Consider the following 15,100-nt stretch of genomic DNA (forward strand, 5'->3'; position numbering starts at 1 on the left):
GATGCTGGTGACTCACAATTAGATGCATCTGTTTCATGTTCCACAACCTTACTGCTCCCCCTGCTTCCTAGGAAACCTCTTTATTCCTGTTTTCTGAATACATTACAAATAAATAAAAAGTATAAGTGACTAATCAGAGAAGTACTTGAGCCTTTTTATAAAGTTGTTTGTAAAATCCCCCAGTAATTTGCTGGTTGAGGCCAGACAAGAATCTCTCTCCTTTTGTTTATCCTATCTGCTAGTGTCCTGATGGCTTCTGGGAAGCAATAGTTTCCTTCAAAAACAGGAGGGATAGGTCACTGGATTTATCTCTGGATTGGAAACTAAGTGACCTTAGTGGGAGATGCTTTGCCATTAGCCACAAACCTGCTGGTGTTCAGGAGCCAGGTCTCCTTCTTCAGCCTGTTCCTCAAGGTTGGTGGTCCAAAGGCTTAGGCCAAGGGAGGAGCTGAGTCCCAGCCTTGCCGCATTCCTCCAGCTGATGCTCTCTGATATGTGGGAGTGTGCATTGGGTTTCAGAAAGGACACTGCCATACACTGACCATAAACACAAGCTGGAGGAGTCAGAACTGACATTGAACTGTAGCATAAAATTTGTGTGAGTAGCAGATGCCAGGACCCTGCAGTAGCTTTGCTCCTATATAAACTTTTCTTAATGTATTTGGGATGGTGGCTCATCAGTAACAGTGAAGTGTTAGCACGGAGTGGTGGTTATGTCATGGTTGTTTTCTGTTGGTAGTGCTTAAGCACCCGTGATGGAAACCTCTGTCTTGCTCTGCGTCCAACACAGTCTGCCAGAAGCCTCCTGGGAGAGCTCAGGGACTCAGTGAGTGCACAATTAGTTTGTTCCTCCAAGTCAGTGCTAAGCTGCAGAGGGGGACAGTTTGGGGAAACTTGGAGAGCTTCTGGCTGTTCCAGGCTGTAGGGCCATGACTATTTCAGTGCTGTTAAACACACATTTCTCCCCAGAAGGAAGAGCCCTGTAGTCTGCTCTGTTGACTGGCAAGCCCACATGCAGCACAGGGATCAGATCCTCAGCCTGCTTTCATCCATTTATCTCCTGGGTTTGTCTGTAGAAGTCATTTGTGTTACTTCACTCTCAGAGTGATGAAACAAAGTTTGGGATTTGGCTGTCTGTCTGCAGAGGAGGAGGGGAGCAGAGGGAAGAGACATTTCTCTGCACAAGCCAAGAGCTCTGTGGGAAGGTCCAAGCTAATGCTCCCCACTGGCCGCCTTGGCTCCAGCTCCTGCCAAGCCCTTGCAGCAGACTAGACACAAAAGAAAACACACTGAGTCTAAATTCATTGGTATGAAGAGGATGTGCCAGAGTATTCCACAGCTCTTCCTTTTCTGCTTTTCTTTGATAACTGTCAATTTGCATTAAAAAGTGGATTATTAAGGGTTTTTTTAACCTATTAAGGTATAATTCAGCCTGTCCTGTGTCAGACCTGAGAACAAGCTTGCTAAACACTATTGAAAGATTCCCTATGCCCTTGATGGGCAGTGGGTATGGCAGCATAGGCCTAGAGCTGGCTTCATTTTCATAGGACGGGATTAGGTAGCAGAGGGAAATCCATGTTGGAGCACGTGTTTGAATTCCAGTTTGCATCCAATTGCACTGCCCACCTTTTTATGATCTCTCTTGGTAGGAGTTTTGGTGTCAGAGACTTGCTGGTTTGTTTGCCCCCCAAAATTTTATTGCCAATGTTTGCCTGTAAACACAAGGTGTCTTCTGTGCTATGAGGTCCTTGATTTCACTCTAGGAAGGGTGGGTGGTGGAAAGGACAATTTAATAGGTCACTTGGAGAGGGATCACTGACCCCTTCTGTGGCCAGCTGCACCTTCAGCTACGAGCAGCTTCTTGCCAGCTCCTTATGCTCACTGCTGCTGAATGTGGAGGGAAGCCCATCTTCTCCCTGCCTCCACCCAGCATTGCTCTACATTGCCTGGTTTCCTATCATCCTTAAAGCACAAATTCCCAGCCCTCCTTTCCCTCTGTCTTGTGCCACTCCTTAATTCATCCCTGCCCAGACCTGCTGCTCTGATTCTCCCAGAACCATTGCTGACTCTCCACTTGTCAAGCTGGGGAGAGATTCCCTGGCTGCAGCATGCCATTGCCAAACCCTGGAGCTGCAGGAGAACCAGACATCCACAAAACCCCTCACCCATATCCAGGATCAGTCTCACACTGATAAAGTTGTGACCTGTTTGTGAACAGAAAGATGAAATCCTGCAGGTTATTCTTTGCTGAGTTCTACATGTGGTTTATTTAGTCGGGCATTTCAAACACAAAAGTGACACACATTGTCAAAGTTACAAAATTACTTTTTTTATTAACCTACCCTATCAAAGAGCATAGATTTTCTTGTCAAACGATGCAAGAAGCAAGAGAAAACTCTTATCTGTATCTATGTGGAGCTTACAAATCCACATGGCTTCTCTGTGCTATTGAGCATGTGAGTTCTTAGAAATGCAGCTGCCAGTAGTTTAGCTTGAATACAGTAATTCTAAAACAAGCTAGAAATAAATAAAATACTTACATTTCAAGTACGAAACCTTGCAGTTGAATTCAGTATGAGGAAATCAGTTTATTCCTTTTCATGTTACCAACTACTGTACAGGTACTTGGGCTGGCAAAGTCTGCAGATGCAGAACAGAAGAATGTTTTATGTACATGACTTAATTGAATCATATGTTTAGTCTTCTCTTTAGGCTATCATGTGAAGCTGTTTAATGTCAGGCAGAAAGAAGATTTTTATGGATGCATTTAATAAGACACAAACTCACTACCTCTGCTGGCCCCCAGTTCTCGCCTTACGTCTTTTCTTTCTGGTGGGGGAAAAAAATTGGCACCTTAATTATGTCTCATAAATAATGACACCTACCAGCTTTCAATTACATTATTTAGCAGGTTGATGTTACTTTCAAATTATATTTAATTGAGCGTGAGTGACTTTACCAATGCTCCTATACAGCTCTAGTAGGTGGGACGTTGACCTGTCATCGGGATCCTGGCTTGGTTGTTACGGCGGCTTGCCGGCGGCCTCTGGTACACAGGGCTTTGCCCTGGTAGAACCAGGATGGACTGCTGGCCCGAGTCCCTCGGAGACTGCTGGCTCCAGTCCCTCGGAGTCTGCTGGCTCCAGTCCCTCGGAGACTGCCGGCCTGGGTCCCGTGGAGGCTGCCGGCCTGGGTCCCGTGGAGGCTGCCGCCCTGGGTCCCGTGGAGACTGCCGCCCTGGGTCCCTTAGAGACTGCTGACCCAAGTTCCTCTGAGACTGGAAGATGCTTTGCTCTGTCGTGCTCCTCTCTGAACAGGTGAAAGTCAACCCAATGCCAACATCACTCTTCATGGTTCTGGATGTGCCATCAGACGTGCCATCAAAACACCTGCCCAGGGCGATTTCCTTGGCGATCCTCGGGTCTTGATCAGTGACTGTGTAGATGCCGTAGTTGTGTCCCAGCGGGTCAAGAGGTGCCAGCATTGTGTACTCACTGGTGTCGTTGTTGGTGGCCATGGGGAGGTGGTTCACCAGGTACTCGTGGAGCATGCTGTTGACGCTCACTCGGCGGCAGTTGCCTTGTGGGATCACTTTGACGAGCGTGCGGTCCACGCGGTCCTGGTCGAAGAGCATTCCGCTGCACTTGAACTCCAGGCAGGCTGCCGACACATCCCGCTGCTGGGGGTCACGGATGCTGCGCACGTCCCGGATGCCGTAGAGCTTGCCAATGGTGCGTGGGTGTGTCCCACCCATGTTACGAGATCTTACATTCACTTCTTGGGGTCCGTTTATTTTTACTTTAATGTAGCAGGCTCTAAATTCCATGGGCTTGGGCCACCATGCCAGGTAGTCATCGGTCCAGCTCATGAGGTCATCTTCACTGAAGGGAACAGTATTGAAGTCATACCGGTCTCCTTCTATCCTGTAAAACCTGAAGTGAGCAGCACTGTGTGGAGCTTCCTCACATTCACTGAGGTTTTCATAGGCATAAATAGGGCCATTGTTCTCTTCTGGGGAATTAGGGCTTGGCTTGGCCATGTTAATGCTGAATGCTGTTTTCTTGATGTTGGAGTCCTCGTGGTCTGTCCTCCTGTAGTTAAGCTTGTTGAGGTATGGCTGTGGGACACCAATAGCAGCAGGGTTGAGTTTGGGAGCAGAGGGCACAGCTTCAAGCTCTTCACCCCCCAAGCTTGCCAAGATGTAAGCTCCGTAGGCTTCGGGGTTTTGCTCATCGCAGAAGGCAGGCACACAGGCACCATTGGGACCAGTGACTACGCTGTCAAAACGGCCCCATGCTCTGGGGTTGGAGGAGAACCCTGGTTCTGGCTCCAAGTTTATAATAGAAATCACAACCCCTTGGATCTGCTCACTTTGCAGAAATCGCTCACTTCTGTAGGCTCGTACTTTGACGTAGCACCGTCTGCTCTCAGGGACATCCAGGTTAAAAAGACGCCTCTCTTTGATCTCCATGTTCCCAACCAAAAAGGTTCTCTCCTCCCTTTTGCGCCGTGTGCTTTTCTCAAGGTTGAAGTCCCCTTCTTCCTCCCATAACCCTGTCTCTGGGTTCAGGGACCAAAGCTTCATCTCTTGCATATGCTCTGGCATCTTGACCTGGGCAGCATCCAAATGAACCTTCACCTTTTCTGCATTGAGGGACTCAGTGCCCTGTTCATCTGTGAAGTCCACAGAAAACATGCCGTACGTGCGGAGCGGAAATACGTCTCCTTCCTCATCTACAAAGTTCAGGTCACTTTGTGTCACAGGGGCTGTAGAGATGTTTCTTGGGTCCAGAAATGTCACACTGGCTTTCACTTTCCCACTGTAGACCTCTCCATTTTTCCTATAAAATGCATTGGGAGGAATTTCTAATTCAGCAATTGGATCGTCTTCTTCCATTTCCCCCAAAGAAATCACATTGGTTTCGGTGGATTCCAGTGTAACAGGGGCTTTCTTTCTCAGTAGCTTGATCTCATGAAATACAGCACCTCCATTTTCCTTGAAGGGCAGAACTTTTGTTGTGTTCACAAACTTCTGCAGCCGGTCCACAAAAGTTAGAACCAGTCTCTCCATATCTGCTGGGACGTGGATGGAGAAGGTTCCCTTGTAGCCAGTCATACTCACTCTCTTGTTCCCCATGTAGATGTGGCCAAACCTCAGTGGCTCACCATTATCTGCTGCTGTGGCTCTGCCTCGAACCATTATTTTGGTCTCGGTGCATATTTTGCAACCACATTCAACGATGACTTTAGTGGGGAGTGTGTAGCCATCACAGGAGATGTCCCTGGTTTCCATCTTGGATACCCCACAGCAGTAGGAGACATTGTCCTTACACCGAAGTCCCTTATCCAGCTTTCCCACACAGGTCTTTGCTGGGCACTTGCCCACGTCGTAATAGAAGGAGTTTGTTGCTTTTTGGAAGCAATCATGAGGAAGTCGGATGAGGTTGCTTTGGGGTTGGGAGTCACAGGCTGCCTCTTGTCTTCCTGTTGAATAGGATTTCTTAATGAGCAGCATGAAATAATTGTACAGTTACCACTATGTTGTCTGAAACCTCAGAGCTAAACAGTGCTCCTAAAAGCAGTGAGGTTTTTGCAGGATTTTGGTGAGCTGGTTAACTCATTTCAGTGAGGCAAGTAGCTCAGCTTTAGCTGTAGGACCCTGATTAAGAGCTGTTTGCAGGATGCTCCCTGCTCCTGCTTATCCACTATGGTCATCCAGCCCACCCTCAGCTAGATCTCTGCTGCTGCCCGGCTTTTTTACTATGGCAAGACTAGAATATATCCCAAGACTTTAAAAACAACCCTAAACAAGCAGAAATAGTCCCATGTCAGGCAGCAAGTACAATGGGAAATCTCCTGACAGGAGCAGATTGAGGTTGATAGGCCACCTGCAGTCCAGAACTCTGGTTTGTAGGGAGCGTCTGGTTCATAACCAGCTCACTAAAGCTTGTCTGCAAACAGATGAATGACATAAACCTCAAGAATTTTTCCTGTGACTTTTCTTTACCATATGTATAAGAGTTTCTGGTTCCTGCACACCAACACCTCCCCAGCTGCTTGGAGAACATCAGGCACATTTTCTCTTACCTATGACAGCCAACTTGGCAACTTGGGACTTTGCCGACCCCCCGGCACTGCTGGCCTTGCAGAAATACTCTCCTGACTGTTCTCTCTTCAGGTTCTTCAGAATCAGGTTGTTTTTATATTTGTACAAGGAGGGATCCAGCAGTGAGCCATTGTGGTACCTGCCAGGAACAGTTAAGGGACAGAGACTGACCATCTGGCTGGACCACAGCAATGGCCTAATCCTGCATCCTACTATGTGGATTTTGCCAGATTTCCTGCCTCAGTTTCCCTGGGGTTTTGGTTTGGCTAGGTGGCATCACTAAAAATTTTTCCCCTGCTTGTGGCAGTACTGCGGTGTGGCTGCTGGACAGCTGGCAGGGAGGCAGAGCTGCCAGTTGTGTCTGATGAGGTTTTTAAACTCTTTGTGTATTTTTCCAGTGAATCCCTCAGCAGATGACATTGCTGTGCCATCTTGAGGAAGCCATCACTTGCAGCCATCAGTTCTCAGTGCATTTAACTGTTCTATAACTAAACTCCCCAATTTATGGAGATGGTAAGGAGATAAAACTGGCATCTGTGGGACAGCTAAGACTTCTGGCAGATCAAATTCAAGCTCCTTACCAGAGGTAGCGGTCAGGAGCTGGGCTCCCTCGGGCATCACAGCAGAGTGACACGCTCTGTCCCACTCTCCTGGCTTTGTCCTCAGGGCTCCTGAAAACATAGGGTTTGCCTGCAGGAGAAGGAAAATGCCATCTCATTACTCTTCCTCTCATAAAACCACAGTTTATTTCTGATGCCTGTGTAAAGCTTCCTGCATCCCCCCTCTTTGGGGCTACCTGATCGGTGCAGCTGCACTTGGATCGCCAGGTTTCTCCGGTTGCTCTCAGGCACAGTGACAGTCGCTGTTGCATATTTGGCTTTCTTTATTTTAAGGGTGTTTTTGCCATCAGGACAAACCCCTGGGATCCTAAACATGCCTCTGCTATCAGCCATTGTCAACAGCTTGAGTTTCTTGGCTTGCAGGTAGACCCGGGCATCGGCAGCAGGTGACCCATCCTCAAGAGACACCTTCCCATGCAGGGTGGCATCCTCACACATGCAAGTGTCACAGTCGGCGTTGACATGGCCCATGGGGCAGGTGATGTTGCAGGCTGGAGGAGAAGCAGACAGGTCAAAAAATAGCCCCAAGTCCCCACAACACTCACAGCGTGTTCTTGCATCTGCTTTTCATTTAGATGCAATAAGGCAAGTACTGCATAAGGAGTAAATTGTATCCAAAACATATTTTTCCTGATTACCCACAGCTGTGCATTAGAAAGGCAGGGACGATGTCATTTTGAACCTGACAATTAGTAGAAAGCAGCCACATGGATATAATTACAGCTAGGAACTGTTATTTACCTTCCCCAAAGGGCTGAATTTCAGGGGAATTTGAATCCAGATCAGCATGTGAGCTCTTAGCTCAACCCTGGCAAGATTACAAATTCAATGTCATAAACTTTCTAGGTTTCTGTTACCAGTGTATGCTCATAAGTTGTGATTTTGGTCTATCCCAAAAGCTGTCTTCCCTTATTCAATGGTATCCTGGCTTGGGCAGAATGTGGGATAATTGCCAAGTGAGCATTACCCAACAGGTTTAACATTTGGGCTCACAAATATTATTCTAGTCTCATTTACCTATAGTGATTAATCCTAAATAATAATCTGTCTTTTCTCAAGGCTCAGGTCATTCCTTTTACAATCACAGAGCATCTCTGTACAGGAACTGTCTGATATTTCAAAGTTGAAAATAAATGTAAGAAATCAGGGAAAACCTGAAACAACTTTTCTGCACAAAACGTATTTTCAGAATTTTTTCAGAATTATTTGGTTTAAAGGAGATTATAAGAATAATATAATTAATTACAAGCCCCTTCAGCAGGGACTATGGCAATTTGATATTCCTGAATCATCTCTTTCCTGGAGGTTTTATGGAGACAGCTGTGTGCAGTCACTGACTCTACCTTGAGTGCTGCTGTTATAAAAAGATTAATGAGATTTTTTTCTATATCCCCAAGATATTGTGAATCCCTGTTATCTTTCTGTTTGGCTATAAAGTTGCCCTGCTCTACTCTTTGCACTCTCCAGACCTGCTTGGAAATCACTGAATTCTGTCAAAAGAGAGAAAGATGGTAAAATGACAGCAAAGGGAGTTCAACACCTGGGCAGTGGTGAGACCGTGACATCCTCCCCTGCCCATAAGTGAGTTTAGAGGAGCACCTGAGCAAACATGTCCAATGCAGAGCCGCCCTTCCTCAGTTGCTTCATTACAGTGCACGCCCCAGAGGGGCTCAGCCAGGCAGGATCTGGTGCGCTTCTGCACCCCGGTTTGGCCACACTTGGCTGAGCACTCGCTCCATTTCGACCATGGAGACAAAAACCTTTTTGAATCTTGCACCAGTGGACCTTGAATAACATCAGTGGTGTGTTACTGAGATGCACATTACACACAGAGCTGCCCAAAAACCGGCAGTTGGGTTTTAGCAGCTTCTACAGAGCTCAGACTGTACATTTGGATATTACATACCACATGGATTAAACAAACTCAGAGCATGTTCAGGAAGCTGGGAATTAAAGCATGTTCAGGGAGCTGGGAATTAAAGCATGAGAAGGCGTCTGAAGGCTTCTGACTTAATTCCCCGCAGGCTTCCAAATTCAGGATGATTAAGATAAACCCAGGGGGAGCAAAGTGCAGGCAGCTCATGCTTAGCGTTGAATAACTTTGGCTTAAGGAAATCAAACGCACATTCTCATTTAAATGTTGTTTGGGGGACAACACTTGTCTGTTTCAAATGTGGTTAAATGTTTAAATAGAAGGTAAAATGATTAAATAGTTACAAAAAAAGGGTAGAATTGTTGGTATGATCATGTTGAATGTCTTTAACCAAATTTCAACATATGTTTTCTATAGGGGCAACGTGTGTCCTATTGTGAGCACCACTTTTACTGAGTGCAAACCAGAAGCTTAAGATGCTACCGAGCAGGCTGAACATGTCAGGAGCCAGCTGATTGGTAAAACAGAAAATTTGCAAAACACATTGGGAGTTTAATATGAGGTTATATTTTTAAAGGAATTTCTTTAAACGGGCTACTAGATGTTATTAATTTAAGCTACTTTGAATGGATGAGATCCACTCCAAGTCTGTGGTTTGGGCTTTTTTAAAAATGACAGTGTTCTAATAATGTTTATGAGGATGCACTAGTGACTAAAGTTTCTAAAAATGAAGTTTCTTGGAGACTTGTGCTATGTCATCTCCCATACCTATTCTTCCACACAGTTTGTAATAGAGCAGGTTGATTTGTTTCCTAGAAAGGCAGACAGGCACAGGGCTGGATTGCTCAAATTGTGAATGGGTGCTTAAAAACAATCTTGGCTTATAAAAGCTGGTGGGTGGAAAAGACCCTTTAAATGAGAGCAGATATGGGAGTGTCATGTCTGGGAGCACTTAAATGGGCAGGGTTTTAATCTGTTGGCACATCATCATCTCTAGTTCAGCATCCCAAGTAGTGGGATCCATGACTTCTTTAGCAATTTGAGGCATGCAGGAGGAGGTGGGCTTGGGGATGAAGTCACATCCTGTGGATAAATGCCTATTTGTGCTTGCCCCAAGCAAAAACTAAATGTGCAACAGATTAAAGCGGGATCTCAGCAAGATCCTAAGCTTGTTTGGGATCAGCTGCTTTAATCTGCAGGGCTGATGATGATAGGAAATGAGCAGGGGAATCCCGTGGAGGAAAATGGCATTATATGTCTCTAAGTAGCATTTTGACAGCAGAAAAAGCAGAACATGGAGGATGAGGGAGAAGCTGAGGGATGGAGCATTGGTGGGGACGTGGGAAGGGACAGGGCTGGTCCATGGCACTGGCGGGCAGGAACGTACTGCGTCTGACGTAGGTGAAGGTTGGGTCTCCCCGGCGAGAGCTGCTCCTCGTACCTGTGGGCAGAGGGATGGTTCAGGCAGGGCTTGCCAGCCAGGGAGCCAGCCCCAGTATCACTGCCTTGTGCATCCACTTTCAGGGGAAAACTATTTTACCAGTGGTTTTCAAAATAATGCCTCTCAGCAAGTGGAGAGGACCTCTCAGTGTCCATGGTTTTGGTGCTTTGATTCTTCCCAGTGGCTAAGAGAGCTGCTGGGAGTTGGGCAAAAGGCTGGGAAAATCCCCAAATCCTTCAGCATGGTCAGCCCTTTAAATTTCAGCCTGCTGAAATTTAAATTCTGAGCTCTGGACAGTAAAGATGAGAAGTTGGGGCATCTCCCAGGGATTAATGAGCAGAGTGGGCTCTGCAGGTTAATTAATTCCCCACAGGCTTTAATTCTGAAGGAATGGTGTCACAAACCGCCCAGGGTGTGGGGACAGGCTGGGTAGGGTAAAGGCAGGTCAGAGCATGTGCTGGCCCATCCCTGGGCTCTTCTCACCCTCCCAGCCTGCGCGTGCCTCCCGCAGGAGCTGGGGCTGTGGTCACACGTTGACCTTCCCTTTTCCAGGAGAGGAGCCAACAGCGTGTGTCAGTGATAGCCAAAACCCTACAGGACGTCGTGGATGATTAACATTTATTCCACTGTCTAAATCATAGAATCGTAGAATGATTCTAACCCTAAATGTCCTCTTCTACTCAAATAATACTGGTTAGTTGTAAGTTGTTGGGAAAATTGTCCAGTGAGGAAAATCCACCCAAGGTGGGAATTAACTTACTCTCCAGGCTGAGCATTACCAGCGGGCTGAAGGTTCTCGATCCTATCTGGACCCTGCTGAGGGCTGGTTTCAGAATCCTTTGTCCTGAGGGTCAATAAATGAAATAATAAATTAGATTCAAGGATTGGGCATCCTTAAGCTCAATATTACAGCTTTCCCATTGGACTGTGGCTGGTTAGAGCTCCTGTAGGATGCAGTGCAGGAGATACTAAAAGAAGGACGTAATGGATATATCCCACAGCATCACTGCAGCTCAGGTGTGATACAAGTATTCTGTTTCCCTTATCACCCAGAAAAACTTTTTTGCACTTCCTGTGTTGGAGCAGCTTAGATCAACTAATCTTTTTATGGCTGGAGAGATAAAATATGTCCTTCCTGTGCATGCGCAAGGACAAATTAATCCAGGGTGGATGATGTTGGTTGTTTTTATGGGACAAGAGCTGGTTTCTGAACTTGCTGGCCACCTGCATGCCTGAGGGAAGCTGATGGCCATGGCTGGTTCCTGGGGTGCTTGCTGGGAATTGGGAAGCTAAGCCCCAGCACCAGCTCTCCCCTGTGCTCCTCTGGGTGCAGACTGGACACTATGGGATCTCAGAGACAGCAGACAGGGATGGTCCTAGCATGACCAGTGGGCTGGGGAGCTCATCCCTGGCCAACCAGAGGCTCACTGACTCGCAGACAGACTTTGCTCAAGCTCTGGGGGCTGGATGGGAGCCAGTCCTTGTGTGGAAGTTGTCTGGCCGGGCAAACGCCGCAGTGACCCAGAGCAGCGCCCAGCATCGATGTCGGGCTGTGTCTGCTGGCTCAGCGGCTGCCAACAGACGTGCCTGCACTGGCATGGGCAGGGGACAGAGCAGTGACCAGAATGGAAACGTTTAACCTTCACCTAAAACAGACGTGGCTCCCCAGAGGAGGAGGAGGATCCAGCCTTTCATGGTGACCATCGCTGTCTCCAGAGGTAACCAGGGGATTCCTGGAGTTTCCGCAACCGTCCCACGCTTTCCCCAGTCCTGCAGAGACAAACCCGACTGTGTCAAAGCTCACCCAGGTCCTGCTGCTTTTGGGGAGCTTCTCCCAGCCTGAACCACTCCAGAACACGCCACAGGGGCACTTATACCCCCTGTTCACCCACCTCCAGCAGCTCTTCATTTACCTCCCCAGTGGGGAGCAGCAGGAGCTCCACATCTGTGCTTGCATCCTCCCTGCTTCTCACCATCACATCTGAGCCCAAATCTATTTTGCAGAGCACTGCTTTGTAACAGCATCTCCTTAACATGCCTAGGAACAGCTTAAATACTTCTGCAGGGATCTCTCACAGCCCACGCAGCTCTGGAGGCCCCCCCAGCACCCAGATCTGCTACCCACAGGAGCAGGGACAGCCCCATGCCTCCATCCCTCTGCCTGCAAACTGGGCATAGTGTGAGGATAGCATCTTATCCAGTATATCCCAGAGTGTGAGGAGAGGGAAGGCTCCTGAGCACCTCTGAAAGCAGAAAAATCCATGCACAAGCCAAGTCTTTCCTGCAAATGTAGCAAGAAGCTCAATATCTTCCTTTTCCCACAAGCACAGATGTGGGACAGGCTTTGTGTCACTCTTCACCAGCTCAGCCACTTCAGATTTTGTTTTCAGTGAGTCCCTTTGCCCCAGAGCATCAAGTATTTGGGTATTTAATGTCTGAAAGTACCTGTGAAGCTGGTGTTATCCCTAGTGGCACCAGCTGGAATTCCAGGTGCTTTATTTTATGCACCCAAAATTGATCAACTGGGAGGAGGGGAAAATATTGCCCCAGCCGTTTGGTGCCTCAGTTTACCCATAAAATGGGGCTGATAAAGAGCAGTCACTGGCGAGAACACTTATTTGTAAGTGGTACTAACCATCCCCTCTGAGACCCGGGAATGTGGGACTAGGAAATACTTTGATTATGGCTCAGCAAATCCCAGTCAAGCAAAAATAACAAGCAACACATGAGCGGTGTTTTGTGGGCTTACGGTGGGGTCGTGAACTCGCAGCCAGACAATAACCAGGAAAAAATTAATCCTGTTTCCCACTTGGCAACTATTTTTGGAGCTGACTGCAACTTGTTCAGCACTGGGTTTGGGATTGGGATACATCCCTCTGTACCCAGACACACGATGCTAAAAAAGGGGGGGTTCAAGCGGCCGGGTCTGGGCAGCAGGGAGGGTTTGGAGCTGCCTGTGTCCCCTGTCTGGCTGTGCGAGCCTGTGCGGGACAGAGCCGCGGGAGATGAAACAGCCCCACGTGAGCAAAGCCCCCCAGACCCTCGCTCCAGCTGTCCCGCAACCCTTCCCCAAGCCCATTAGCTGGGACGAGGAAGGGAGAAGCGGGACGCAGGAAACTGCATCCCCATCGCTGTTTTTCAGCCTCTGTGCCGTCATCTGCCCATTAATTAATTTCCACCTCACCTTCAATCACAGCTACTCTTAATTACGTCGCCTTAACACAAAAGAATTCTATAACCACTATCTGCCACAGAAGGGAAAACAGCAGGATTGGGGTTTTTTTCTCTTACCTAAAAAGCCATAAAAACCCCACTTAAGGAGAGTCCCGTCTTCTCGCCACAGAGCCGCCAGCCGAGCTGAGATCCGCGGGCGAGACGAGGGCTTGTCAGCTGCGTGTGCAGGGATTTGCAGCCGGTTGGGAAGAAGAGAGAGCTGCGGCTTACCGAAACCTCCCCTGCGCCGAGCGGAGCCGGGCAGTGTGCGAGCCTCCCGCCGCTGAGGCGGCGAGGTCGCTTATATAGCCCGGCGTGTAGCTTAGGGGATGGCAGCGAGCCACCGTCCGCGAGCACAAACAGATCGGACGCGCGAGGAAACCGCAGCCTGAATAATCCCTTAATAAGGTGATGGTAAACAGAAACCTGTGGCGGTTCCACGGCGTGGCGGCTGCTGCTGGTGGTGGGACAGGGCACGGTGTGGGTACCACGTCCTGGTGTGGGCACCGCATCCCAGCACAGCACTGTCACTGTTAGGGGTTCACCCGGGGTCTGGGTCTGAAAGAGATGCTGCTGAGTGTTGAAGGTGGAGATACAGTGAACAGACAATGAGTTTTGGGGATGCTTTTTGGCTTTTTTGCTTTACCTAGTCTGGGACAAACGTGGTGCCCACTCAGCAGTGCACGTGGATTTGCCCTGTTTTGCAGGTGTGGGCTCAGCTGGGCACCGTTCCCTGCACTGCCTGCCCACCTCTGCCCCTGTGCTGGCTCTGGCAGGGATCAGATGAGGATGCTGTGGGGATGTGAGGATGTGGGACAAAGCCAGTGGGATTGGTTTGAACACCCGGGGTAGCACAGAGCTGCAGAGGCAGGACTGTCCTTGTAAATAAATGTGACTGCATCTCAAACTATGGGGAGGTCTAGCAATGACCCCTAATCAGAGTTTCTTGCTTGCCCCAGCCTGGCTTCAGCCTTCCAGGCTTTTCCTCCCTCTGCAGCCACATTTTTCTCATGTAACTTGTGTCAAGTGTCTGTGGACACAGAGCTCCTGGGTGTTGACAAAGCACGTGGCCTTGTGCAAGTGACTGCCACCCATGCATGCAGCCCTGGAGCCGCTCGACTGTGCAGATGGTTGCTGCAGGAATGGGGTGTGAAAGCATGGGCTGTATGTGTCAGGAGCAACCCCCAAAAGATGGGCATGGGTGTTGGGGCAGCCAGTGGGGGTCAGTGGTGACCCAGGCTGCCTCCTAGTAATCCTTGTCAGCCCTGCTGCCAGAGGGAGTGGTGCAGGAGGAACACAGATCAAGATGTCACATAAAAAATAATCAGTGGTGACCTACACCAGCTCCTGTTTATGTTTACGAGGGAAAAGGAAAAAACACCTGAGGTGTGCCAAAAATGGCAGAATGTTTATATGGTGGACAGAGAGTGTCCAGTGAGCTGGAAGCTCCAGACCTCTGACATAAACATGAAGATCATCTCTGTTTCCCTTCTGTGATGAGGACAAGATGTGGGAAAGGTATTGAGACAGAGAGCAAGGAATTCATCTTTCCCAGATGGAATCCACCTCCCACCATGACTGACCCACACTAAGCACAGCACCAATGCCTTGGCAAGACATCTCCAGTCCCACCAGCTGCTTGTCTATATCCTGGCATCAATTTCTATGGGTCACACTGCTGAGTAAGGAAATGTGCTGTTCTGCAAAATGAATAAACTGTTATTCCTTACATTATGGAAATGGATGATGATAGTTCTAACCCAGTGCTGGTGCAGGCATTTCTGCAGGGGATTTTGCAGCCTCCTCAGTATGGCTGTTTTCTCTCTAGCAAGTGTCCTTCAAGACAA

The 15,100-nt window shown here is 48.4% G+C and overlaps 1 protein-coding gene across 1 annotated transcript; it reads right to left on the reverse strand.

Annotated features, from left to right (window-relative positions):
- Positions 1-2,304: 2,304 nt before the first annotated feature.
- Positions 2,305-11,804, reverse strand: CILP (cartilage intermediate layer protein). Its single transcript, XM_036389998.2, has 8 exons — positions 11,687-11,804; positions 10,801-10,884; positions 9,987-10,040; positions 8,326-8,511; positions 6,903-7,217; positions 6,688-6,796; positions 6,088-6,245; positions 2,305-5,484 (listed from the first exon to the last, which is right to left on the reverse strand). The coding sequence occupies exons 1-8, from the start codon at positions 11,742-11,744 to the stop codon at positions 2,978-2,980; spliced, it is 3,471 nt and encodes a 1,156-aa protein (XP_036245891.1). The 5' UTR covers positions 11,745-11,804; the 3' UTR covers positions 2,305-2,977.
- Between the last annotated feature and the right edge of the window lie 3,296 nt (positions 11,805-15,100).

The sequence above is a fragment of the Molothrus ater genome, chromosome 13 (assembly GCF_012460135.2).
Source record: "Molothrus ater isolate BHLD 08-10-18 breed brown headed cowbird chromosome 13, BPBGC_Mater_1.1, whole genome shotgun sequence".
Classification (NCBI taxonomy): Eukaryota; Metazoa; Chordata; class Aves; order Passeriformes; family Icteridae; genus Molothrus; species Molothrus ater.

What these genes read in the sequence shown, in the direction of transcription:
- CILP (XM_036389998.2), bottom strand. Translation starts at nt 11,744, where the DNA reads ATGGTCACCATGAAAGGCTGGATCCTCCTCCTCCTCTGGGGAGCCACG. An exon ending in GGTAATGCTCAGCCTGGAGA is followed by an intron (nt 10,041 to 10,800) that starts GTAAGTTAATTC and finishes CTCTGCCCACAG; the next exon opens with GTACGAGGAGCAGCTCTCGC. An exon ending in CTTCACCTACGTCAGACGCA is followed by an intron (nt 8,512 to 9,986) that starts GTACGTTCCTGC and finishes ATGTTATTCAAG; the next exon opens with GTCCACTGGTGCAAGATTCA.